General features: G+C 40.3%; 1 protein-coding gene across 1 annotated transcript in view; it reads left to right on the top strand.

Annotated features, from left to right (window-relative positions):
• The first annotated feature begins 2,373 nt into the window (after positions 1-2,373).
• CSE1L (chromosome segregation 1 like) overlaps positions 2,374-26,400 on the top strand; it is a 36,246-nt gene continuing 12,219 nt past the window's right edge. Inside the window, exons 1-13 of the mRNA XM_068986711.1 lie at positions 2,374-2,481; positions 11,163-11,258; positions 13,533-13,675; positions 15,875-15,976; positions 16,050-16,195; positions 16,528-16,618; positions 18,222-18,329; positions 20,718-20,810; positions 23,055-23,222; positions 23,324-23,453; positions 24,268-24,333; positions 24,743-24,945; positions 25,377-25,461. Coding sequence (XP_068842812.1) covers positions 11,168-11,258; positions 13,533-13,675; positions 15,875-15,976; positions 16,050-16,195; positions 16,528-16,618; positions 18,222-18,329; positions 20,718-20,810; positions 23,055-23,222; positions 23,324-23,453; positions 24,268-24,333; positions 24,743-24,945; positions 25,377-25,461 — 1,426 coding nt within the window. The 5' untranslated portion in view covers positions 2,374-2,481; positions 11,163-11,167. The remainder of the gene's footprint in view (positions 2,482-11,162; positions 11,259-13,532; positions 13,676-15,874; positions 15,977-16,049; positions 16,196-16,527; positions 16,619-18,221; positions 18,330-20,717; positions 20,811-23,054; positions 23,223-23,323; positions 23,454-24,267; positions 24,334-24,742; positions 24,946-25,376; positions 25,462-26,400) is intronic.

Here is a 26,400-nt window from a genome sequence, read left to right on the forward strand (position 1 = left end):
CAGGATATGCGGATTCCATCCCTGGGTCAGGAAGCTCCCCTGGAGAAGGAAATGGTAATGCACTCCAGTATTCTTGTCAGGAAAATCCCATGGACAGAGGAGCCTGGAGGACTGCAGTCCATGGGGTTGCAAAAGTTGGACATGACTTAGCGACTAAACAACAATGTCCTAATTAGCGAAAGACCAAAGTCTATTTGTACCATGTGAGTATTCCACCGTGTGCCCAAGAAAGAAAGTTGCCTTCATTAAAAAAAAAAAAAGTGAGAGAGACTTCCCTGGTGGCACAGTGGTTGACTCCCCTTTTCCACTGCAGAGGGCACAGGTGCAGTCCCTGGTGGGGGAACTAAGATCCCACATGCCATGCAGCACACCAAAAGAAAAAAGATGCCAACATTTAAAATATAATCAATAAAATAAAAGGTAAGAAGCAATCAGGCCTGTCTCAACTTTAGATATCAACACTCCTCTGGATCTCAGCTGGACTTTTAAAAGTGAGACAAAACCAAACTTAGCCTTGTTTTCCAAGCACAGTCAGATGTGTCCATGTCTTTCTGAATCCAAATCCAATGTAAGTGTCTTCCGCTTTCAGAAAGTCTTTCCATACAGTATATATATATAATGTATATACTATTTTATCAGGATTTGGAAAGAAAGAAGACTACATGCATACTGACTTCTTGCTCCTGAAAATGGCTGAATTGTTTTCTTTGGTTTTCAACACAGCAGCAGTTGTAGCAAACCTAAGAGTGTGTGCATGTGGTGAGCGAGCAGGATGGAATTCCCAGGGACTTTTCATGGGTCACCCGGGCCCCACAGACAGTAGAGAGGGAAGACAAGCCTTTCCATGGCCCTCACCTGCATGGTTCTAGGGCTGCTAAGGGCAAGGGGAGATGGCCCCGCTGGAGCCACTTCCACAGACACGATAAAAGGGGCACAGCCTGTGGGCTTCCTATGTGCATGCTAAGTCACCTCAGTTGTGACTGACTCTTTGTGACCCCCGTGGACTGTAGCCCATGAGGCTCCTCTGACCATGGGATTCTCCAGGAAGAATACTGGAGTGGATTGCCATGCCCTTCTCCAGGGGATCTTCCTGACCCAGGGATTGAACCTGAGTCTCCAGCATTGGCAGGCGGGTTCTTTACTATTAGCACCACCTGAGAAGTGAGGGGCTTCCTACAAAACCTGGTAATCATGCTAGACAGACACAAGATGCCAGCCAGCTTCCTTCCTGATTGGCGTTCAGGGATGAAAAACTGTTAAGTCATCAGGGTTGCTCTCACCGGTACTAGAGGAAAATGTCCAGAAAAGCAGACTAATATGACCAAGATGATTGCTTGTACTACTGCTGCAAGGGTAGAAACACATCTTTTCCACCAGTGTTCTAATAACGTATACCTTTCGTAATGAACTTCACCTATTTATATATGGCATTTAATTCAACATTCAGCAAATATTTATTGAATATTACCTTGTGTTAAATGCTGGGATACAGCTGTAAATAAGAGAATGCCCTCGTTTGAACAGAGTCCTTAGGTATGCAGTCGGGGGACAATTGAAAAAAGAGATGATTAATTGCAAGGAGTGATAAATGCTGTGAAGAAAATATAACGGAGCTAGGGCCACCAAATAAAATATTGGACACCTGGTTCTATGTGAATTTCAGATAGACACTTGTTTTTTTTGTTTGTTTTTTTTTTTAGTGTAAGTATGTTCTATGCAATATAGGCCTACATCATCTGGCCCTGAAGATCTAACTCCTTCTCCTGTCATGCTCCACTTTATTTTTTAAGCCCCAGTGTAGCCGGGTCCTGTCTCAGAGCCTTTGCTGTTAGCATCCCCTCTTCCTGGAAAGCTCTGCAGGCGAATCCACAGCTGTCTTCTTGTGGAACTTCAGGTCACTTGTTTAGAGGCCTCCTCTGGCCATCCCCTTGACAATCTACGTTGCTGCCTGCCGTATCACTGTCTTTCAGTATTCTCACAGCACTTATCAAATCTGAAAAGATCTTGTTTATTCCTTTCCTCTCTTTAAAACAAGCTCCACGAGGGGCAGAAAAGTTCTCTTCTATCGGAGATGCTTTGGCCATGACTTTGGACAGTTCCTTCGATAGTTGTGTAAGACCCACTAGATGCCTGACTCAAGCCCTGACATCAAGAGGGCACAATTCAGCGGACACACGCCGCATATGTGCCCTTCTCAGAACCCGAAGAGAGATGCCCACTAGCGCGGTCAAAGAGCATTGCCGCGCGTGACGTCAGCCCCCTCAGAGCGGGGCCGTGATTGGTGATTGGAATCTGGGTGGAGCCGAGCGCCCTTGGCCCCGCCCCTTACTCGGCCCCTTGTACGCATGCGCCCCGGCCGCAGCCTCCCTGCCGCGCCATTTTGCCGGGGTTTGAATGTGAGGTGTGGAGCGGCGGTAGGAGTGGAGTGCCGGCTACGGTCCGTGACTGGGCTTCCCTTCTCCATTCCCGCGTCCCCACGAGGTGAGGCGCAGGCCTGCACGGCCTGGTATCGGGGCCTCTCGGGACCCAACTGGGGGAGGGTGGAAGCGCTCCCTGCGCTTCCGAACGCTGGGAAGCCAGGACCGCACCTCCAGGCGAGAGCGCAACATTGGCCCATGTCTGGGGAAGCGCCCGGGGGCAGGGGCTTCGCCTTCGCGTCTTGCCTCCCCTGGCGGCATCCCAGGTCTGAGGTGCAGGCTCGGTAAGCAACCCCACCCCCGCCCGGGCCTGTGAAGAGCGAGGGCGGCCCTGGCGAGGCCTAGCCCGTGCGGCGCGAGCGCCCGCCTCTTCCTCCCTAGCACCGCGCTGATTGGCCGCGCTCTCGGGGCGGCCTGCTCTCATTGGTTGCACCCGTGCGTCCGTTCTCGGCGCGCCCGGCCGCCCGCATCGTGAGGCGAGTGCGGCTGCGGGGCCTGGCCGGCTGCGGGGCGGGCATTGGAGCCGCCGCCCCGGCCCCCGCCGCTACCCTGGGCCTCCCTTTCCCGTTAGGGCGGCGGCGGTGGTGGCGGAGCGCCACACCGCCGAGGGCTTCGGTCTCCGCGGCTGTGAAACGGGCCCGGTGATCTCACTTTGCTGAGTTGCTCGTGAGGGTTAGGCTGTGGTCTGCCCCCGATGGGCTCCGTGCACCTGTCGGGTGACCCAGGGTCCGCCTCTTGAGGGAACATTTACGGTGTGGCAGTTCGGAGCATTGGGATTCCGCTTAGGAACGGGAAGGCCTGGATTCGTTTTCAGATTTAACCCGTCCTTAGGGCTGGTCACTTCATCTCTCCGAGTCTCCACTTCCTCATCTGGAAAAGCGGGGTTGAAAACATCTGCCTCGTAAAGTCGCTGCGGGTCCCCCTGGTTTACCAAGCCCCGTCTGGGGTGACCGTTGTCCACCTCTCCCACCCACCTCTTCTCCTCCTTGACTACTGTAGCCATGCTGCTTACGTTTTCTTTCTCTTACATGTTCCTAGCGCATGTCCTCCAGAAGCGTTCGGACGCGCCTTTCGTTTGCTTGGACATGCCAACAGTAGATCTTTGCAAGGCTGGTTCCCTGTCCTTCACGTTTCACTCACATTACGCCTTTTTTTGACCAACCTTTCAAAGGATCTCTTTCAACTAATCACATCACTCTAGTTTTATTTACTTCATAGTTTTTTTTATCATGTTCTAGAATCACTAATAGTTTACTTGGTTATTGTCTTTTTCAAATTTCAAAGGCTGACACCTTACCCGTCTTGTTGCTGCTGTAAGCAGATGGCCAGTGCTTGCCACATGGTAGATGCGCAAGTATTATTCCTCGGAATAGTCAGGCACGGAAAGGGACTTTTTACTTTAGGATCCTACCAGTGCTCTTTTTGGGCTTCCCTGATGGCTCAGAGGGTAAAGCGTCTGCCTGCAACGCAGGAGACCTGGGTTCGATCCCTGGGTCAGGAAGATCCCCTGGAAAAGGAAATGACAACCCACTCTAGTACTCTTGCCTGGGAAATCCCATGGACAGAAACCTGGTAGACTACAGTCCATGGGATCACAAAGAGTCGGACATAACCGAGCGACTTCACCAGTGCTCTTTTTCTCCTCTGCTCGGACCACCATAGTGAAGATTTTGGCCCTTTTTTGTGTGTCTCCATTTTTTCACATAATTCGTGTGACTGGATCTACCCAGCCTCTTACTTCTCAGACTCTGTATCTTTCATTTCTTTACACCAGTGCAGGGGAATTCTTTATTCCCCTCTGTTTACCTTGATTTTTGCTGGTTGGGAGCTAGGATAGAGGAGAACCATTTTCTGTACAATATTAGATAGGTTTGGGGGCAGTGCTCTACCTTTGGTATTAATTTGTTCCTTTATTCATTTAATAACTTGATAAATAACTTCATTTAATCCACTTAATCTCTTTGAATACAGTGAAATTTACCTTTTTTTGTCTCAAACAGAACGGACAGAGTTCCTTCCCTTGGGGAACCTATATTCTAGTGGGGGAAAGAGACAAGATTGCAAATAAATGACTTAAATAATTCCAGACAAGTGACAGATGAAGGCGACTTTTCTGAGGCGGTGGCATTTGAGCTGAGACCAGCTATGGAAAGATGAGGGAACAGAACATTCCAGGCAGAGAGAATAGAAAGTACAAAGGGTTCAAGGAAAATCGAGCTTTCACAGAGTAGTATGTGAAGGGACAGATATCTAGAGGTCAGATCACATCGGGCTTTGTAGACAGTGTAAAAAGTTTGGCTCTGCATCTCAGTGGTATGTTCCTGTGATTAGAAAGCAGGGTGGACTGAGGTGCTGCAGTGTGTTCTTAATGTGTGTGTGCCAGATGGTTTTCATTTATTGGATCCCTCTCCCTTCCTCCAGATGTAGGGCCTCTGGAGTGGTTCTCTAATGCAGAGGAAATATCTTGAGGAAAAGGCATACATCTTGGATCAGCTTATGTCACAGATGTCTGTGTGGTGGCCTTGGAAAGCAAAGCTTTTATTCCAGATGTCTTCATCTGTAATTGAGGACCTCTGAGAAGAGGCTAGACTTTAGGTCCAGCCAGTCTTTTAACAAAAAGTCTGGCATAATTGATTTATTGTGGTACATAAAGGAAGTCACTCATTTGTGTCCTGCTTTGTGACCCCGTGGACTAGAGTCCATGGAATTCTCCAGGCCAGAGTACTGGAGTGGGTAGCTGTTCCCTTCTTCAGGGTATCTTCTCAACCCAGGGATAGAACCCAGGTCTCCTACATTGCCGGCAGATTCTTTACCAGCTGAGCCACCAGGGAAGCCCATTGTGGTACATATTTTTCATGTATTTTTTGGTAGAGATTTCCAAAAATAGCTCAGTGGAGAAGTAAAGTATCAGCCTTCATTTAAAGGCAAAAGAGTGAATTTTTTCATTTCTGGTTTGTCTTTAAAGTCATTGCACATATTTCAGAATGTCAGTGTACCTCCACCTCTAGCAAATAAAGATAACTAGACCTTGATCTTGCTGATGTATTGTGAATACCTGTGGAGTAGTCTCTAAAATTACCTGATGTGTCATATTTTCGCAAATCGGGGCTAAGCTTACAATTTGGGTTTATAGACACTGTCACTGAGGAGACAGAAAAGGGATTTTTGGACAAACATTTAGTCCCTTAACATTAAAAATATAAGATTTATATAGTATTTTAACTTTCGGGGGTTGTAGCACGCATGTGTATATTCCTCCACCACCAGCAGCACCACCACCACCGCACACAGAGTTTTAGCACACATGGGTATATTCCTTCACCACCACCACCACACACACACACAGTTTTAGCACACATGTGTATATTCCTCCACCACCACACACACACACACAGTTTCCCCCCATACACTTTTTTTAACCTGGCCCTTCAGCTTCGCCGTTTCATGGGGGTCACTGTCGTGTGCTTTAGAGTTGGTTGGCTCCTGCCCTTCTGTCTCACAGTCATTTGACTGAATAAATGTGAAGCATGATAGTGCTTTTTGATGGGAAAAAGATCAATAAAGCATATGTAGCTTTTGAAAATAGGGCGCAAATACACAGTAGGTGCTCTTCACTGTTTTAAGAATCGAGGGAGATTGCAGTGAACAAAACACAAAATCCTTGCTCCCATGTTGCTGACAGTCTAATGGAGGGAGAAGCGTAGTGAACAAGAATGCGGTTTATAGGCCTGATAAAATTGGAAAAGTAGAACCAGAGAATGGAGCGTGACTGAGCTGGATGCTGTTTTAGATAGGATGGTCCAGGAGAGCAGCTCAAAACAGAAGTGACATTTGAAAAGAGACCTGAATGAAGCGGGGAGTGAACTACAAAGCTCTCCAGGGGCAGAGCTGTCTAGGTGGAGGAGACAGTAAGTCCTAGCCCCTGAAATAAGCACTGGCAAATATGAACAATAATACTGGATAAAGTTCAAACTCCCATCTTTGAAGCATTTTTGAATGAACAGAAACTAGTTATGTCAGTATGTTGGTCACTATTTATCTGACAGATAGACTGAATTCCTACATTATGTCATGCTTGCTAATAACTGATGCTCAGAGAATAGTCTCCAGTCCAGACTGGATCCATGTTTTAGCTGGTTGACTGACATGTTAGCTTATCCATTAATTCATGTGGCAAATGCTTAGTGAATACTGTGTGCCAGGCAGTGTTGAAGGTCCTGGGCTACAGAGGTGAGCAAGACCTACAAAGTCCATGCCCCAGGGAGCTTACAAATAAGAGATGACAGGTCAAAGATATCTCAGATGAGAGTAAGTGCTGTGAACAGTGCAACAGGGATGAGGTAGATGATGGTTGTAGAAGGCTTTTTTGAGGAGTTGACAGTGGGCTGGATGATGCCTGATGTCAAATTAGAAGGAAGGGTTATTACAGTCAGGGAGAACTCTTGTCTGGTTTGAGGAACAGAAAGAAGGCTTTGGTGGCTGGATGGCAAGAAGGTCAGGGATAAGGTTGACAGGTGCCAGCTTGCATGGTACTCTGTCATGAAGAAAGTAAAATGCAAATTTATTAAGGAGTGTATTTAAAATCTAAACTCACCAAAATAGGTTAAGTTAACCTCTGTAATCTCCTAAACAAACATGCTGCCTTGTGTAAATCCCAAAAGGTAGAATGATTTGCATGTAGCAAAGACTTTTTTTTTAATCTCATATATACTAATGTAAACGGTTTTCCTTGGCAACAGCTTTTCATAACAGATTGAGCATTTCAACACAGAAAAAAGAATGGGAAATAAATTGATTAAATCACTGCTTTCCGGCCTGTGTTCCATAATAACATGGTTCTGTGGCCAGGCTCTGGGTTCTTGAAGCTTTTAAAGTACATCTCCAAAAGAGGGTGAATATGATGCATACCATTTTCCAAACCTTTGGTGTAAAAAACAGGAAGAGTTGCTTCTCCAGTAAATTGTGTGTGTGGTTGAGTGGAACTTCATGCCCATAGAGTGGTTTGCCCTGGATCAAAGGAAGTGAATATATATAAATGGTGGAGTCTACCAAATCACCTGGCTTCCCTTGTGGTAAAAACGAGTGTGTTGAGGAGAATACATATAGCTTCAAAAATTGGTTTCCTTAGAAGGCTGTGGTTTCTGGCTGTGAAAGGAGTACTCTTGCCAACCTCAGCATTAGCTGTAGCCCTTTATAAAGCCTATTAATCATTTGTAATATATTAGATGTGCATTTTTTTGGTCAGTCATAGCATATTCTGTGATTTATATTTAGTTTTGAGCTTTAAATATTTGAAAAGTTGCTTTTTATTGAGATACAATTAAGATGTAACATTGTTAATTTCAGGTGCACAACATAATGGTGTGTATATATTGTGAAATGATCACAATAAACCTAGTTAATTAATGTCCGTCATCACACATAATTACAAATTTATGTCTTTTGTGTTCTGAACTTTTAGGATTTACTGTCCTTGTAACTTTCAAATATACAGCATGCTGCTGCTAACTGGTGTCTCTGTGTTGGACATTGCATCCTTGTGATTTATGTATTTATTTCACAACTGGAGGTTTGTACCTTTTGCCCAGCTTCATCCCATTTGCCCCTGCCACGCAGTCAACCACCAATCTGTTTGTTGTTGTTTTGCCATGCCCCCACCAATCTGTTTTCTTTGTTGTTGTTCTGCCACACACCACAGTATGTGGGACAGGTAGAAGCCATGCCCGCTGCATTGGTAGGCAGAGTCTTAGTCATTGGACCACTGAGGAAGTTCCCTAATCTGCTCTTTTTATCTATGAATTTTGAAGATTCCACATAGAAACGTGATCATGTGGTATTTCAGTTCAGTCACTCAGTCCTGTCCAACTCTTTGTGACCCCATGGACTGTAGCATGCCAGGCTTCCCTGTCCATCGCTAACTCCCGGAACTTACTCAAACTCATGTCTGTCGCATCAGTGATGCCATCCAACCATCTCATCCTCTGCTGTCCCCTTCTCCTGCCTTCAATCTTTCCCAGCATCAGGGTCTTTTCCAATGAGTCAGTTCTTTGCATCAGGTGGCCAAAGTATTGGAGTTTCAGCTTCAGCATCAGTCCTTCCGGTGGATATACAGGACTGATTTCCTTTAGGATGGACTGGTTGGATCTCTTTGCAGTCCAAGGGACTCTCAAGAGTCTTCTCCAACACCACAGTTCAAAAGCATCAGTTCTTCAGTGTTCAGCTTTCTTAATAGTCCAACTCTCACATCCATACCTGACCACTGGAAAAACCATAGCTTTGACTCGACAGACCTTTGTTGGTAATGTCTCTGCTTTTTAATATGCTGTCTAGGTTGGTCTTAGCTTTTCTTCCAAGGAGCAAGCGTCTTTTAATTTCATGGCTGCAGTGATTTAGGAGCCCCAAAAAAGAAATTTTGTCACTGTTTCCACTGTTTCCCCGTCTGTTTGCCATGAAGTGATGGACCAGATGCCATGATCTTAGTTTTCTGAATGTTATGTTTTAAGCCAGCTTTTCACTCTCCTTTTTCACTTTCATTAAGAGGTTCTTTAGTTCTTCTTTGCTTTCTGCCATAAGGGTGGTGTCATCTGCGTATTGGAGGTTATTGATACTTCTCCTGGCAATCTTGATTTTAGTCTGTGCTTCATCCAGTCCAGTGTTTCTCATGATGTACTCTGCATATAAGTTAAATAAGCAGGGTGACAATAATACAGCCTTGACATACTCCTTTCCTGATTTGGAACCAGTCTGTTGTTCCGTGTCCAGTTCTAACCTTTGCTTCCTGACCTGCATGCAGATTTCTCAAGACGCAGGTCAGGTGGTCTGGTATTCCATCTCTTTAAGAATTTTCCACAGTTTGTTGTGATCCACTCAGTCAAAGGCTTTGGCATAGTCAATAAAGCAGAAGTAAATATTTTTTCTGGAACTCTCTTGCTTTTTCGATGATCCAGCAGATGTTGGCAATTTGATCTCTGGTCCCTGTGCCTTTTCTAAATCCAGCTTGAACATCTGGAAGTTGATGGTTCATATACTGTTGAAGCCTGGCTTGGAGAATGTTGAGCATTATTTTTCTAGCATGTGAGATGAGTGCAGTTGTGTGGTAGTTTGAGCATTCTTTGGCATTGCCTTTCTTTGGGATTGAAGTGAAAATTGACCTTTTCCAGTCCTGTGGCCACTGCTGAATTTTCCAAATTGGCTGGCGTATTGAGTGCAGCACTTTTACAGCATCATCTTTTAGGATTTGAAATAGCTCAACTGGAATTCCATCACCTCCACTAGTTTTGTTCGTAGTATTTTTGCTTCCTAAGGCCCCTCCAGGATGTCTGGCTCTAGGTGAATGATCACACCATCGTGATTATCTGAGTCGTGAAGATCTTTTCTGTACACTTCTTTTGTGTATTCTTGTCACCTCTTAATGCCTTCTGCTTCTGTTAGGTCCGTGACGTTTCTCTTTTATTGGGCCCATCTTTGCATGAAATGATCCCTTGGTATCTCTAATTTTCTTGAAGAGATCTCTAGTCTGTAGTATTTATGTATCATTTATTTCACTTAGTATACTGCCCTTAGGATCCATCCATGTTGTCACAAATGGCAGGGGTTTCCCTTTTTGTGTGTCGCTGGATAGTATTCCATTCTTGTTTGTATACTACATTGGATTATCCATCGATGGATGCTTAGGTTGCTTCCGTGTGTTAACTGTTGTTAATAATGCTGCAGTGAACAGCAGTCAACAGGAGTACAGATCCTTCGGATAAATACCTAGAAGTGGAATAGCTGGAGTATGTGGTAATTCTGTTTGTAATTTTTGAGGAACCTCCATACTTGCTTTCATAGTGGCTGCACATTCCCACCATCAGGGTACAAGGGTTTCCTTTTCTCCCCATCCTCGCCAAATGCTTGTTATTTCTTGTCTTTTTTATTATAGTTGTTCTAACAGGTGTGGGGTGATAATCTCATTGTGGTTTTGATTTGCATTCCCTTGTGTTTAGTGATTTTGAGCACCTTTTCATATTTTCTTTGGAAAAATGTCTATTCAGTTCCTCTGCCCATTTTTCAGTTGGACTCTATTTTTCCTGAGTCGTGTGAGTTTTTCTTTTTTTTTTTTTAACTTTTTATGTTTTGGACATTAATTATTTATCAGATACAATTTGTGAATATTTTCTCCTATTTAGTATGTTGCCTTTTCATTTTGTTGATGGTTTGCTTTGCTGCGCAGACATTTTTGGTTTGATGTCATTCCACTTGTTTATTTTGCTTTGACTTAGCTTTTGTGTGGAAAGTTGCTTTTTAATTACAACTGCAGCTGTCATCTTATGAACCCCAAAATTATCGTCCCAGGTGCACATTCTCAGTATGTAGTTTGTTGTCAATACCTATGGCTGCATGTTGTACACAAAAGAATTTACTCTAGTTTCTTTAATCTCAGAAGTCAATGGGATCCTTATTTTACTGCTTAAAAATTTTAGTTTTTTATTGTGGGTTTGTAAAAAAATTGAAAAATTCATATTTTTAACCTTTAGTTTGTGATATGTTTTTTCTTCTGTTTCTCAAAATTGTCTCATCACTGATTCAAAAAAGCCCATCTACTGGAACCTTGTCTTGGCTAAGAATAAAACTTTATAGGCGATACCCAGAGCATATCAAGTAGATGACTTTCAGAGAGGGGGACATCCATGATGTAAAATGATTCTCTTATGTACATCCCTGTGTCCTCATGTGCTCAATTACCCAAACCTCACTTTGTTTTAGGCTCAATGGCAATGGAGCTCAGTGATGCAAATTTGCAAACACTAACAGAATATTTAAAGAAGACTCTCGATCCTGATCCTGCCATCAGGCGTCCAGGTAAAGTGAATAAATACTCTCTTGTGGTTGATTTATTCTTAAAGGACAGGTGAGAGAAACCTTTGTGCAATCTGTTTGTAAATTTTTAAAAAGAGATTAACACTTGAATTCTTAGGCATAGTTTATTTTTCATTTATAACATATCCTTCTTTGTTTGTTGTGTTTTTGTTTCTTGAGTAAAATAACTTTTATCCCTTTTGGGATGAAAAGGACTAGTAAGTTTAGGATGCTTTGTTTGTTGACCTTCCTGAAAATCCCTACACCTTCCTGTTTTAGAGATACAATAATCAGAGCATAGAGCTAAGAGTTAATGGCCTTAAAAGTGATTAAGTGAATGAAACTAGGGTTTTTTAATTAATATTTTAAGACCTAGGGTTCCTCCCCTTTTCCTCCTCCCAGATTTGACTAATTGTCATTAGCGATTTAGTGTAAGCTTAAAATTGCAACTGAAATGACTGTAGGGAGTTGCACAGGAAGGTAAAAGCTGGGGTTGGGAGGAGGGCAGGTTGCGGGGTTAACTGCCTTGGTTAGGGGCAGATATAATTAATATTTGGAACCATCTAACTCGGGGGGATTCAAACCAGTCTTGCAAGATCAGATTTCCAGCTTTACTTGAAAAATAAGGATATTTATATGAAGCATTCTCATTTTTAAATGACAGTGATTAACGTCAAAAACTTTTGAAATAACACGCAAACCAAACAACTTCTGGGGGCCACACGTGTCTTGTGGGTAGTAAGCTGATGATCCTTGTTGTAAGCCATATTAACCAGAAATGCTCTTAATCTGCATCTTCATAATTTACTGATGTGCATTCTCATAAAGAGGATTTTGGAAGCACTCCATGAAGACGCAGATGAATGTGTGCACATATGTGTTGTATATTATAGATAGAGTAAATAGAATTATTTGTTTATTATTTACATGTTAATGCATCCATCCTAGTGTAGAAAGGCCTTTGTGATTTCTGTGAGGGAAAATTGTGATTTTCCTGTTAGTGCTTAAAGAAGTAATTTGTTCTTGGATAAAAGGAAATTAATGGTTCCAGTCTCAGACTTCCCCAGAAATCCTCTGCCAACACTGTTTAATGAAAATTATTTTTAATAACTGTGTCTTTGTAAGGTGGAGGTGCTGTTGTTTTATGAATCCAGGATAAAATGTAGGAATAAATTGATGTTTCTGATAAGAGTTGCAACCATACATTTCACAGGGATTGCCAGATATGAAATATTGACCAACCAAATATTGAACAACCAAAGCTTTCTATAAAACCACATAAACCATAGTGTGTCCTCTCCTGAAAATTCTTTTTCAGTTCAGCATTCTTTATCTTTCAAGAAACACATGGTAGACACAAAGCAGGGAGGGTTTGAGGGTGGAAGTTAAACTCTTGGTACTCAATTCAGAAAGAAGGTGTTAAATCATACTAAATTGTAGAATAATAGATGCTGACCGCTCACCTTTTCTATAAATATTGAAACCTTGGACTGGATGCTACCTCAGGAAGCTTAAGATAGGAAAAATTGGAAGTGCTATAAATCGTCATGGTCTGATCTGAAAACCCAGGAGATTTATTGTCCCTAACTGTAGTATGAGTTTAAAATATATGAGTAAAATCTTTGTATAAGGTTATTGCTGATATTAGAAGTGTTTAGTTTGAAAAGAAAACTGAGGGCTAGTAGGATAGAATAAGGACTGGACTAAAACTTTTTCATTGATGAAATCCGCTAGCTGTGTGATCTTTGACAAGCTTACTTAACCTCAGTGGCCTTGTCCTTAAAGTGAGGGTAACACTACCTACTTCTCTGGGTAGTAGTGACAACTTAACATATGTGAGTCAAACATCAGACCCACATGATTAATGATAATCTGTATTACAATGAATCAACAAATTTAATCTTAGTCATAGTCCTATAAAAGAAATGTTACTACCATTACTAATAGTACTAATAATCATCTTTCTGGAACAAGACAGGGCGTATGACTTTTTTGCCCTAAGGTCACTTAAGCTCTGAAAAGCAGATTCTCCTTCACATGAGGTGATCATCTGATTAGGCCACTTCATAGGTTTGTGAGATGAGTTAATGGTGAGTTAATGGATGGTAAAGTGATGTGAAAACTGAGATACTATATCAATTTAATGTAACATCATGTACAATCCTAATCTTTCCATTTGTTGATGCTTCAGTCAGAAATATACATAGTTCACATATGCATACAGTCTTAAGATTTGGTTTTAATAACATATCTGCTAACATGGGGATTGTTTTCCAGCTGAGAAGTTTCTTGAATCTGTAGAAGGAAATCAGAACTACCCATTGTTGCTGTTAACATTACTAGAGAAGTCCCAGGATAATGTTATTAAAGTGTGTGCCTCTGTGACATTCAAGAACTATATTAAAAGAAATTGGAGAATTGTAAGTATTTTGTGAGTACCTAGTTTAAGACCCTGCATGTTTAAAAGATTTATATGTGCAGTGTTCCTGAGTGATTCAGACACAGATTAAAGATAAAAAACAGGACCCTCCTCACCAAATATTAAAGTCAAACCCCAAAACATACAAAAAGTATAAAAAGACCATAACCAAGCGAGATTTATCCCAAATACGCATGGCTGTTTCAGCATTCAAAAACCTGTAGACTGAGAAAAGGTAAGTCATATTTTAATAGGTGCAGAAAAAGCCCATGTCAAAGTCCAACATCTATTCGTGGTTAAAAACTCAGTAAATCTGAAATAGAGGGGTCTTTCTTGGCATGATAAAGACTATGGAAAAGCGATAACTAATATACATAATGGTGAAAAACTTGAAACCTTCCCACTAAGATCAGGTGCAAAACAAGGATGTCCCCTCGCCACTCCTTTGCAATATTTTGTTGGAGGTCCTTAATAATGCAGTAGGTAAAGGAGTATGCCATTTGGGAAGAAAGATATTTTTAAAACTGTCTTTGTTCACAGAAAGTTCCTGTTTTATTTAAATTCATATTGATTAAGTCGGCTTCATAACCCGGGCTGCTCGAGAGAGTGAGACTTTGTCTAACCTCCAGTTTGTGTTCTGCTGTTGTTTTGGTTTGTTTTTTGGTTTGGTCGTGCCCTGTAGCATGTGGGATCTTAGGGATCCTGTATTGGCAGCATGGAGTCTTAACTATTGGACTGAGAGGAAAGTCCCATGGTTGAAATTTAACTTTAGCTCTCTGCTGAAGAGACATTATGTGGAAAGTTACACAGTCTAAATGAATAATTGAAGCAGTTTCTATTGTGGACAAGGAAAAATTACATAAAACTGGAAAAACCACATTTTAAATATATATATATAATGTGTATAATGCATTTGAATTTTTTGATATGGGATATGTCCTATGTCTTGGATATGGAAATATTTTCTAATTACAAGGTGAATCTTAATATGCTGCAGATTTAATGGGGGCTTTCCAAGTGGCTCAGTGGTAAAGAATCTGCCTGCTGAGCAGGAGATCTGGGTTCGATCCCTGGATCAGAAAGATCCCCTGGAGAAGAAAATGGCAGCCCACTGCAGTATTCTTGCCTGGGAAATCCCATGGGCAGGAGCCTGGCCGGCTATAATCCATGGGGTCACAAAGAGTCAGACATGACTTAGCGACTAAACTACCACCACTCCAAGGTGAATCTTATTGTGCTATAAGTTTAATGATCAGTATAAAATTATACATTGAGAAACAGAAATGGATATTTTCCCTACCGTAGCTTTTGACAGAGGTTCTAAAATTGGGGGTGGTTTTGCCCATCTGGGGACATTTAGAGATTTTTTGGTTGTCACGGGGGATGGGGGGTGTTTTTGACAACTCGTGGGAAGAAGCCAAGGATACTGGTAACCATCCTACAATGCACAAGAAAGACCCCCACAACCAAGATTTATCTGACCCAAAATGTCAGTAATGGCACAGCTGAGGTAACCCTGGGTTAGGATAAAGAAAAAGGGAATGTTTTTAGTAATAATAGTAATCACATTTAGAAGGTATTAAAGTTGACAGAAATGGTCAGTTTTTCTAAAAAATCAACTTGACATCTGCTTATTCACTGAGAGTCTTTTTTCTTCATTCCATAGAAGAATTTAAAAATAGTAAATACTGTTCTTAAACTTGTGTAGTCACGTGTTCTCACATGTGGTGAAGAAATGAGTTGGTGAATTTTAGAATGTTTAAAAACCCACGCTTTTACTTGTAGACGTTCAGGCCCCCTCTGTCTTGATTTATAAAACTAGTGAGACTCAGAATCCCTTTGGGTGATGTAGTCCTGGTTGCATTTGAACTGGTAATAGTCAAGAAGTTTTCACTGACAAGACCTTTCTTTAACTTAAGGTAATGATCAAATTGAGGATGAATATGGGCTGAGTAGCATATATTTATGAAGATTTTAATCACATTTTGATTAATTATCATATAGAACTGAGATTCTCAATTGACATCAGAGAGGCTGATTATTAAAGGAATCTGTGACCCATTCATAGAGAAGAAAGGCCCTGTTTTCCTGTGTTTTTCTTAGGATACCAGGAAATGAGAAATGGTTCTGTTTTATCTACAAATGCGTATAGTCATGGATATGAATTTAAGTTACTTGTTCATTAATGTTTTGCTTTCAGGTTGAAGATGAACCAAATAAAATTTGCGAAGCCGACAGAGGAGCCATTAAAGCTAACATCGTGCACTTGATGCTCAGCAGCCCGGAGCAAATTCAGAAGCAGGTACGTGAGGCCCTGCTTGTTAGGGGCCTTGCTTGTAGAGGTTTCATCTAATTAGACTCTCTCCTGCCCCCAGTTAAGTGATGCCATTAGCATTATTGGCAGAGAAGATTTCCCTCAGAAATGGCCTGACTTGTTGACTGAAATGGTGAATCGCTTTCAGAGTGGAGATTTCCATGTTATTAACGGAGTCCTTCGTACAGCACATTCTTTATTTAAAAGGTATTGATATGTAAATTGATATTTTTAAAATACTTTTTTCAGGTGTTTTTCCTTGTGTATTTTTGTGACTGTTGTCATTCTTTTATGATAATTCTAGAATAAGAACATAAGCCTCTCAATTCATTATCATGTTGATTTCTTATTAAGTGTAGGATTTTTATTTCATATTGCCCTACTACTTGCAAAATACCTGGTCTTGATAAACTGTGCTTGAATTCCCTTTTTATTTCAGAAAGCTGTCTAGCAGTAGATTTTTGTCTAATCTAGCCTTGAAGACCTAAAGTCAGTTAACAAAAATTTGTGAATTTACCTATTTTACATTGATTTTTTAGATATCGCCATGAATTTAAGTCAAACGAGTTATGGACTGAAATTAAACTTGTTCTGGATGCCTTTGCTTTGCCTTTGACGAATCTATTTAAGGTATACAATAACATTTTGGTGGTATCTTTTAGTTACTTAACATTTTAAAGCACTTCAATATTTGTATAAATTTATTTAAGAGATTGCTTTGAAAGCTTATTTGATAGGTCATGGTTTAGAGCAACATTTCTTTTGAAAATTTTCAAACCTATATCTAAATAGAGAAGATGGTATAATGAATTCCCATGTATTGACTGTACAAGTTTAACAAGTTACTAGCATTTTGTTTCTTTTTACTTTGTTTTATCTTTTTGATTTTGTATAGTTAAAAGCAAATCCCAGGCATCATAGTATTTCACTCAAGTATTTGTGTATCTCTAAAGGAATAGGTCTATATTTTGATTTTACTGTTTATGGAATTTAATTTATATACACCATCGTATAGTACATAAGCAGCTTCCCTAAACATGTTCTTCATCTTTCTGAGAATCCTTTAAGATTGAAGAAGTAATGTCAACCTTTTTGTTCCCCCGATAAGGAAAGAGGAGTTTGGTTTCACAAACAATATAAAGTACCATGCCTCAACAGTTTTTCTAACTCAAGAAAAGCTGCTCATTTCCTGTTTTCAAAAAGGAAAGGTTGTGTGATTGTCACAACTTCTAAATTATAAAGTATGCACAGAATTTTTCATGGTTAGAGTATCTTACTCATAGTACATTTCTTATTTTCAAAAATAAAATTGGATAAGTGTGATCATTTTTTTCACCTGTTGGATTGGCAGAGATTTTTTATTTCTTTTCAGTGACGTTAAAAGTTTTAGCCAGGAACAGGTAGAACTGGTGAAGGGGGTCTTTTAGCTAGAGTGTGCTGAAATGAACACTCGTGTGTCCTCCCCGTTGGATTATAAATGGTACTAGCCTTCTGGAGTTTGACACTTCAGTGAGAAAGCCATATTCATATTTCCTGACTCCAAGATATAGTTAGCAACATTTGTTGTGTGTGTTTTACATAATAGATGTGCGTGAATTACCAAGACCTTTTATGTATATTTTCTCATTTGATACATATTAGATAGGTATTATGCCTAATTACAGATAAGGAGATGGGGGCTCTGAAATAACTTAACTCAGAGTCATGCTCATTGTGAGCAAGAGTCTGGGTTGTATCTAGATCTGTCTGGCTTCCAAAACCCTTACTCACAGCATACCATTCTGCATTGGTAATATAGTTCTAGAATCTCAAACTCAGAAAACTAGAAGTGTGTGCACAAAGATTTGTAGATAAACTTGTTTATTGCAGTTAGAATAACAAATAGTTACAAACAACCTAAAGGCCAGGTTGCAGGAAATTATTTAATGAACACATATGGAGGCATTTAGTTATCTTAACATTTAATAGTTACATATATACACAGAGGAGAATAGAAGGATCTAGTCCAAAATATTAACATTGGACTTTGCAGTAGTGTTATTATGGACAGTTTAAAAATATATACTTTAAAGTATTTTTCAAAAATCTTAAATGAGTGCACACTACTATTTAAAAGCCAAATTTTGGAGAAGATATATAAATATTGAGTTGGCCAAAAGGTTCAGCATAGTACAAGGCTTTTTCACTAAGGTTTACGATACACTAAAGCCGTCTTCCTAAATTCTTTCCCAAGGCCACTATTGAACTCTGCAGCACCCATGCAAATGATGCCTCTGCTCTGAGAATTCTGTTCTCTTCCCTGATCCTAATCTCAAAATTGTTCTACAGTTTAAACTTTCAGGTAAGTTTTGTTTTATTTCTTGGTTTTGGTTCATATTCTTTGATGTCAAATGTAAAGTTTTTCACTTGATAAAGACTTCTTTGCTAGCCCTGATTTCACCCCCCACCCAAAGAATAAGTATTAGTTGTTTTGTTTCTGATTCCCCCCACTTTTTATCAACAAATTGTGTTCTATTTTATAGTGGTTCCTAGACATGCTAGTGGGTGGATGTATCACAGAGAAAAGTAGCATTCTCTTAGTCTGGTAAGTTAGGGAAACCCCTCATCCTAAACGATTATTGGGGTGTCACCCTATATTCTATTTTATTGAAGACACAGCACATCCCAGGCCTTCCTCTTGTTCTTTTAAGTGGGTGTTGACACTGGGGGAACCATGTTTTGATTAGAGGCCTCTGGCTAGGTAATACCAAAAAAAGCTTATAGCTTTTAATGGAAGCTTATCTGGGAGACGAAACAGTGAGGAAGCAGGCTTGGGAAAGTGTAAGAACTGGAGCCTCTGTGTCTCACAGGAAACACAGCTACAGTCTTACAGTAGGAAATGCCTGGTCACTCTGTTGCTGGTGAGGTAGTGGCTCCAGTCATTGTTTCTGTTCTTGAGTCATTACTTTAAATAAGAGCTGGGGCTTCAGGACAAGATGGAAGTCTTACTGGTACAGATTCCTACACTGAGATTTAAGAGGAAGGATGTGGCCTTTTCGTTAACTTTAGCCAGAGCCAAGTACCAGGCTTAATCCTCCCAACAGTACTCCCTCACAGTGGTAGGGACAGCATTCCTAAAAGGAATAGATAGAATGAATAGGAGACAAATAGCCCAAAGTGGCATACCTTCCTCCGTGTCCAGCTGGGCAGCAATTTGAGAAATTCTTAAAGGATATCACTGGGTGGTTTTTTTTTTAACACCTTTGAATTCTACTTCCTAGAAGTCAGGTAGAATGAGGTGCTTAATAATTCGTTAGTCACGGAAGCCTAAGTAGGAAGGAGGCATAATCTTTACCCTTGGGGGATTATTCCTCATTAAGAGGGCAGTTCTGTGCCATAGGAAATCAGTAACTGTATCAGCCAGTAAGCCTGACTTGGTTGTCATCTTAAAAAAAAATTGCAGTAATTCAGAAAGGAAAAGAAATGTATTGGTAAGCACTGTGTTGTGTAAGGAAAGTCTTTAGCCTTCAGTTCAATTCAGTCGCTCAGTCCCGTCCGACTCTTTGCGACCCCATGAATCACAGCACGCCAGGCCTCCCTGTCCATCACCAACTCCCGGAGTTCACTCAGACTCACGTCCATCGAGTCCGTGATGCCATCCAGCCATCTCATCCTCTGTCGTCCCCTTCTCCTCCTGCCCCCGATCCCTCCCAGCATCAGAGTCTTTTTCAATGAGTCAACTCTTTTCATGAGGTGCCCAAAGTACTGGAGTTCCAGCTTTAGCATCATTCCTTCCAAAGAAATCCCAGGGCTGATCTCCTTCAGAATGGACTGGTTGGATCTCCTTGCAGTCCACGGGACTCTCAAGAGTCTTCTCCAACACCACAGTTCAAACGCATCAATTCTTCATCACTCAGCTTTCTTCACAGTCCAACACATCCATACATGACCACAGGAAAAACCATAGCCTTGACTAGATGGACCTTAGTCGGCAAAGTAATGTCTCTGCTTTTGAATATGCTATCTAGGTTGGTCATAACTTTCCTTCCAAGGAGTAAGCATCTTTTAATTTCATGGCTGCAGTCACCATCTGCAGTGATTTTGGAGCCCCCAAAAATAAAGTCTGACACTGCTTCCACTGTTTCCCCATCTATTTCCCATGACGTGATGGGACCAGACGCCTTGATCTTCGTTTTCTGAATGTTGAGCTTTAAGCCAACTTTTTCACTCTCCTCTTTCACTTTCATCAAGAGGCTTTTAGTTCCTCTTCACTTTCTGCCATAAGGGTGGTGTCATCTGCATATCTGAGGTTACTGATATTTCTCCCGGCAATCTTGATTCCAGCTTGTGTTTCTTCCAGCCCAGCGTTTCTCATGATGTACTCTGCATATAAGTTAAATAAGCAGGGTGACAATATGCAGCCTTGACGTACTCCTTTTCCTATTTGGAACCGATCTGTTGTTCCACGTCCAGTTCGACCTTAAAGGAATAAGTAGTTTTACATTGGGACAGGAAACAGGCGGCATCATTTGTGATTGAAAGCTTACGAAGACAGTCAAAATGGTTTACTCAGCTGCCAGACCCAGCTGGAGCAGCGAACTCTTGCCAAAGCAGATATTGGTTGATATAGCTGAAAAATGTGGACTGGTGTCTGTAGGCACATGGAAAACATTTTGCCATCGTGGGGAAAACTTATTGAAATATAATGATTATTTCAACCCAAAGTCTCAAGTCACCATTTATTCTTTAGGATCTCCCTGAATTTTTTGAAGATAATATGGAAACTTGGATGAACAATTTTCATACCCTCTTAACATTAGATAATAAGCTTCTACAAACTGATGTAAGTACTATTTATTTCCTAAGTAGGCTTTTTTAAACTAAGAGTTATTTGAAATATAATATTAAATGTCAGTTGTATCTCAGTATTTTTAAATGTTAAAAGAATTATTTGAGTACCTGTGAGAATATTGGAGGGAGGATAGTTAATTAATCTTCAGAAAAATGTAAGTTATTTGAGAACATTTAGCATTGTGGTTCCTTAAAATTTATTTACTCTTGCATTGTTAATAGATAAAAATTCTAAGAATGCAAGTAAAATTTGATTATATGGGGTGTCCCACATTTGATTATTTATGATATGCAGAACTACTCTTGTAATACTGACTTAAGTCACGATTTACAGGTAAGGCTATTTTATTACATTATTGAAAGTAAGTCTTCAAGAATATTCACATTATGAGCATTTTATGAAATAGAAAATCACTTGTCATTGAAGATACTAAGAAAACTTAAACCTTTGTAATAACAGCCTCTCTTGAAAAAGTCATCTACAGTGTGGGAAAGAGAGTACATGAAAGTTTGTAATAGGTGTAAGTTTCTGATCTGGGTTTTGAAATAAGTGCTTTTCAACATAATAACGCTTCTTCTGTGTTACTCATTTGCTTGTTTATTATTATATTTATGATTTACCTCTTTCTCAAGCAACAAAAAAAATGTAAAAGGTGATATAGTAAGAATACTTCAACACCAGATAAAAGTTACAGTTGGTGATGCAGATCTGTTTGGGGAGTGATGTACAGAGGGAGAATATTACTGTGGGTATACAGCACGTTTTACCTGAGACTTGCAGAGGATGCAACCAAGAAAAGGGTTCCTAAAAATTAATTCCTTCAGTCCACTAGGGAGAAACCACTCCCTCAGAAAACAAGCTTGTCTTTACACTTAAGTCTAAAGGAAGTTTCTCACATAGGACTCTTAAGGGAATTGTTTGCCCGTTTAACTGTATGTCATCTGTGTGTAGCATCCCTGATACTTATGCTTTGAGGAGCTGTACTTTTTATCTCTTTTCAATTTGAGTTCTTTAGCACATAATATAGCTCAGAAAGTATTTGTGGATTGCTGCTATATATCTTAAGGATTATTCTGTTAGTCACTGTCATGGTTGTGAGTGGGGCTGGCAGACTTTTCCTATAAAGGTCCAGGTATTTTAGACTTGGGCACTATGTGCTCAGCTCTGCAGTTGTAGTTGAAAGCGGCCATGGGCAATACTATAAGTTGTATAAATGAAAACAAAGAATGAGTGTAGCTGGGTTTTAATAAAACTGTACTTCAGAAATTAGGCAGCAGATTGACCCCTGCTTTAGTTGGTGGTTTAATATTTTACAGTAAACGTGAAAGTGTTAGTCACTCAGTCACATCCGACTCTCTGCGACCCCATGGACTGTAGCCCGCCTGGCTCCTGTGTCCGTGGGATTCTCCAGGCGAGAACGCTGGAGGGGGTGGCCATGCCCTCCGCCTTTACAGGGCTTCCCTGATGGCTCAGACAGTAGAGCGTCTGCCTGCAATGCGGGAGACCCAGGTTTGATCCCTGGGTCGGGAAGATCCCCTGGAGAAAGAAATGGGAACCCACTCCAGTATTCTTGCCTGGAAAATTCCATGGACTGAGGAGACTGGTAGGCTGCAGTCCATGGGGTCGCAAAGAGACGGACACAACTGAGCGACTTCACTTTCAGGTGGCACAGTAGTAAAGAATCTGCCTGCCAATATAGGAGACCTGGGTTTGATCCCAGGGTCAGGAAGATCCCCTGGAGTAAGAAATGAAAACCCATTCCAGTACTCTTGCCTGGGAAATCCCCTGGACAGAGGAGCAAACTATTATTTGTGAGAATGTTATAGTATTAACTTACGGGGAAGAGAACACATTTTAATATATTTGAAAATGAGAACCTTTTGAGAGATAGCAAGACACTGTTAGAAATGGGAGTGTGATATTATTGATGTTTATTACTCAGATTTTTTAAGGAATATATTATTTTCAGTTTAATACATAAATATTTTGTAATTCAGCAACCAGAAGAAAGGGCTTTATTTAACTTGAAAACTTTTGATAACTGTTCTCATTGATGAATAAATAAGAAGCATTTTCATATTTTATTTACTTGAGAGACCAGGTGAACAAATTTGCAGTGGCATAGATGTGTTTACAGCACTTTGAATTTATGATTTTTGAAGAGTTTGGCTGCTCTCCATGTTTATGGTAGCATTGAAGTTGTATGTTTGAGTTTTCTGTTTTCTCTTATGTGAGGATGAAGAGGAAGCAGGCTTACTGGAGCTCTTAAAATCCCAGATTTGTGATAATGCTGCACTTTATGCACAAAAATACGATGAAGAGTTTCAGCGATACCTGCCTCGTTTTGTCACAGCCATCTGGAATTTACTAGTTACAACAGGTCAAGAGGTTAAATATGACTTGGTAAGATGATGGTGGAGACAATTAAGGCATCCCTTCCCTCCCCCATGAAGTAAATGGTTCAGTTTGCTCTTAAATATGTTTATTTTTGTGTTTTATTCCAGTTGGTAAGTAATGCAATTCAGTTTTTGGCTTCAGTTTGTGAGAGACCTCACTATAAGAATCTCTTTGAGGACCAGAACACGCTGACAAGTATCTGTGAAAAGGTTATTGTGCCTAACATGGAATTTAGAGGTAATTGTGGAAAGCTTTTTCAGCAGATTAATTGAAAGCTCATTTTTAAAAAGAATATGTTAGTGTGAATGTAAGAAGTCTTCTCTGTGCTGCTTTTTGTAACAGATTCAGTCTATGTTCTATTGGATCTAGTATTTAACCGAGGCCAAAGCTGGTTTTGAGTAGCTGGCTTGAGACTAGAAGTGATTGATGGCTTTTAAACACAGAACTGAAGCCCACCTAGTTCGTGCTTTAAGGTTAAAATAGTCCTCAGAGTCTGTTTGTACAGAATGTCTTTCTTAGGAGTAGGAAGAGCAGTCATTAGATCATTCAGTCTGGAACAGAATGAGGAAATAAAAGTGTAACATGGGGTTCTATTTCCTTTCCTTTTCATAAAACCGTATTTAAAGGACAGATCTTTATCTGATACTGTCCTACTTGTTTCGGTGTTGAAGTGACTTTTCTGAAATAATGGTGATGGTAGTGGTTAGGCGGTTGTTTAATGTCTTTACTTGTCAGAATAAAGAACTGGCCTCCCTGTATTGATCTCCAGCACTTGTGAAAGTTGGTGATAAAGTGCGGTTCTGTGGACGCTCACGTTAAAACAGTGAGCCTGTCTCACAGTTGTGTAAATTACCTGTTACCTAAGCTTTCAGGATAGCATTTACTGCTCTAAGAACAATTAATAAGAATATGTGAAATAATCATTGGTTGGGAAAGAACACTGCTGTAAAACACGGTGGTTCCACGTGCTCTTCTGCATACCCAACTGTAAAGCTAGAATGACTTGCTGTGTCTTGTAAGAGGTGACCTGAATGTCATCTTGCTTTTGCAGCTGCTGATGAAGAAGCCTTTGAAGATAATTCTGAGGAGTACATAAGAAGAGATCTGGAAGGATCTGGTATGTTGATTTTTATCTGTTGGTCTCTTAGGAACCAGTGTTGAACTTGCTCTTTTTTGATAGATACGGGGAAGTAAGGGAGTCAGGGTAAGTGTCATTTCAGCTGTCTTTTTCTGGAGAACTGTTTTCGTTCTTCAACTTGAGCGTGGTAAAAAGCAGCCCTTATATGAGCTATATCAAAGTATCAGATGTTAAATCATTTGTCTTCTCTTTTTTTTATATACTTATTAGTATTTATCATACTATGATCTTTTAGTTTCATTATCATTTTTTGTTTGTGGGGAGAGAATTTTTTTCATTGTTTTTGTTGCTTATAGCTATTAGATGGCAATTTGTTTTCTTAAAAACTTGACCAGTTGGTTGGTGGTTGCTTCTTTCTCCCATGATGTATTTCCCTTTGATTTTGTAGATATTGATACTAGACGCAGGGCTGCTTGTGATCTAGTTCGAGGATTATGCAAGTTTTTTGAGGGACCCGTGACAGGAATCTTCTCTGGTTATGTTAATTCCATGCTGCAGGAATATGCCAAAAATCCATCTGTCAACTGGAAACACAAAGACGCAGCCATTTACCTGGTGACATCTTTGGCATCGAAAGCCCAAACACAGAAGGTGACTCTTTCCAGTCTATTTTTGTTTCCAAAACATAGTTGTCCTTTAGCACAGAAGTCAAAAAGAAGGGATGTATTTCTGGTTATGTAGCCTGCTCTGGTAGGTAATGTTCTGATTAGAATTCATAGTCTCCAGAAATGACTTTACATTGATGTATTACTTACACATTTCTCAGACCACAGTGTAGATGGTGCACTTGTTTCTTTAGGCGAGACTCAGTACAGGAGACTTGCTAAGCTTACATTTAGCTGTTCTTTAATTTAGGGACGTTTCTTTATTATCTGTTAAACCAGTCTTATTTTATATGTAAGCAGTTTATGTTTTGAAGTATTTATCTCCATCTTTAACCTGGTTTTCTAAAGCTGCCTAAATTTCCATTGTGGTGGATTTATACAGGCAGTTCATGTTACTGTTACGAATTTGTTTTTTAGCATGGGATTACACAAGCAAATGAGCTTGTAAACCTGACTGAATTCTTCGTGAATCACATTCTCCCTGATTTAAAATCAGCTAATGGTGAGTTTTGTGAAATGTTTTTAATACAACTTACAGTGTACCTGTAATTCTTATGTGCACTGGTATTTTAAACTACCAAATGAATGCTGTCTTGGCTCTGTATCATTCATGATACTGAAAACAGTGGCTCCTATCCTTGCAGTTACTTCTGTTGGATAAAATTTCAAACAGTTGCCTTCAATCTTGCCCAGGTGAAATTAACTTTCCCTAAAGAAAATGTTGCTTATATAGAAAGACAGTAGGAACAGGTGAGACTGAATTGTCACTCAGCTTTGTTATCCTAATAACTTCACACTAGAAGTCATACTTTGGTTTCTGTTTTCCTTCTCATTTAAAAAAAAAAAAAAAGAACTCTTGGGAATTTCCTGGTGGTCAAGTGGTTGGTACTCTGTGATTCAGTGCTGAGGTCCTGGGTTCAATACCTGGTCAGGGAATTAAGAGCTCACAACATGGCCAAAAATAAAATTAAACTTAAAAAAAAATGAACTCATAAAAATGGAAGTAAGTTTAAAACACTTGAGACTAATAGATGCTCAGGATACTTTCATATGTTTATGAAAGTATGTTAATCAAGACTGACAGACAGATGTAAAGTTGTGGAGACTTACAGTCACTGCACAGTGAGCATAACATAGAGGACTCCCTCGTCACTGTCACTTCAAGAGCTTTGACAACCACCCGATATTCTGTCCCTTTCACTAGTCAGCGTGCTTCCCACTGCTCGTGTAAGCTCATCTGGAGAGGCTTGCTCCTGATTCAGAATAGCTTCGGTTCTGGGAAGAGATACTGTCATTATTTCCCGTGGCCCAAATAATTTTTGTTGAATTATATAAGTAATATGTGTTCCTTTGTAGTGAAAATTAAAGGTAAAGGTGAAAAAAATAGAATTATTCATCAACTTACCAGAATTAATAGTTGTGTGGTAGATCATTATATAAT

This window comes from Capricornis sumatraensis, chromosome 15 (assembly GCF_032405125.1).
Source record: "Capricornis sumatraensis isolate serow.1 chromosome 15, serow.2, whole genome shotgun sequence".
Taxonomy (NCBI): Eukaryota; Metazoa; Chordata; class Mammalia; order Artiodactyla; family Bovidae; genus Capricornis; species Capricornis sumatraensis.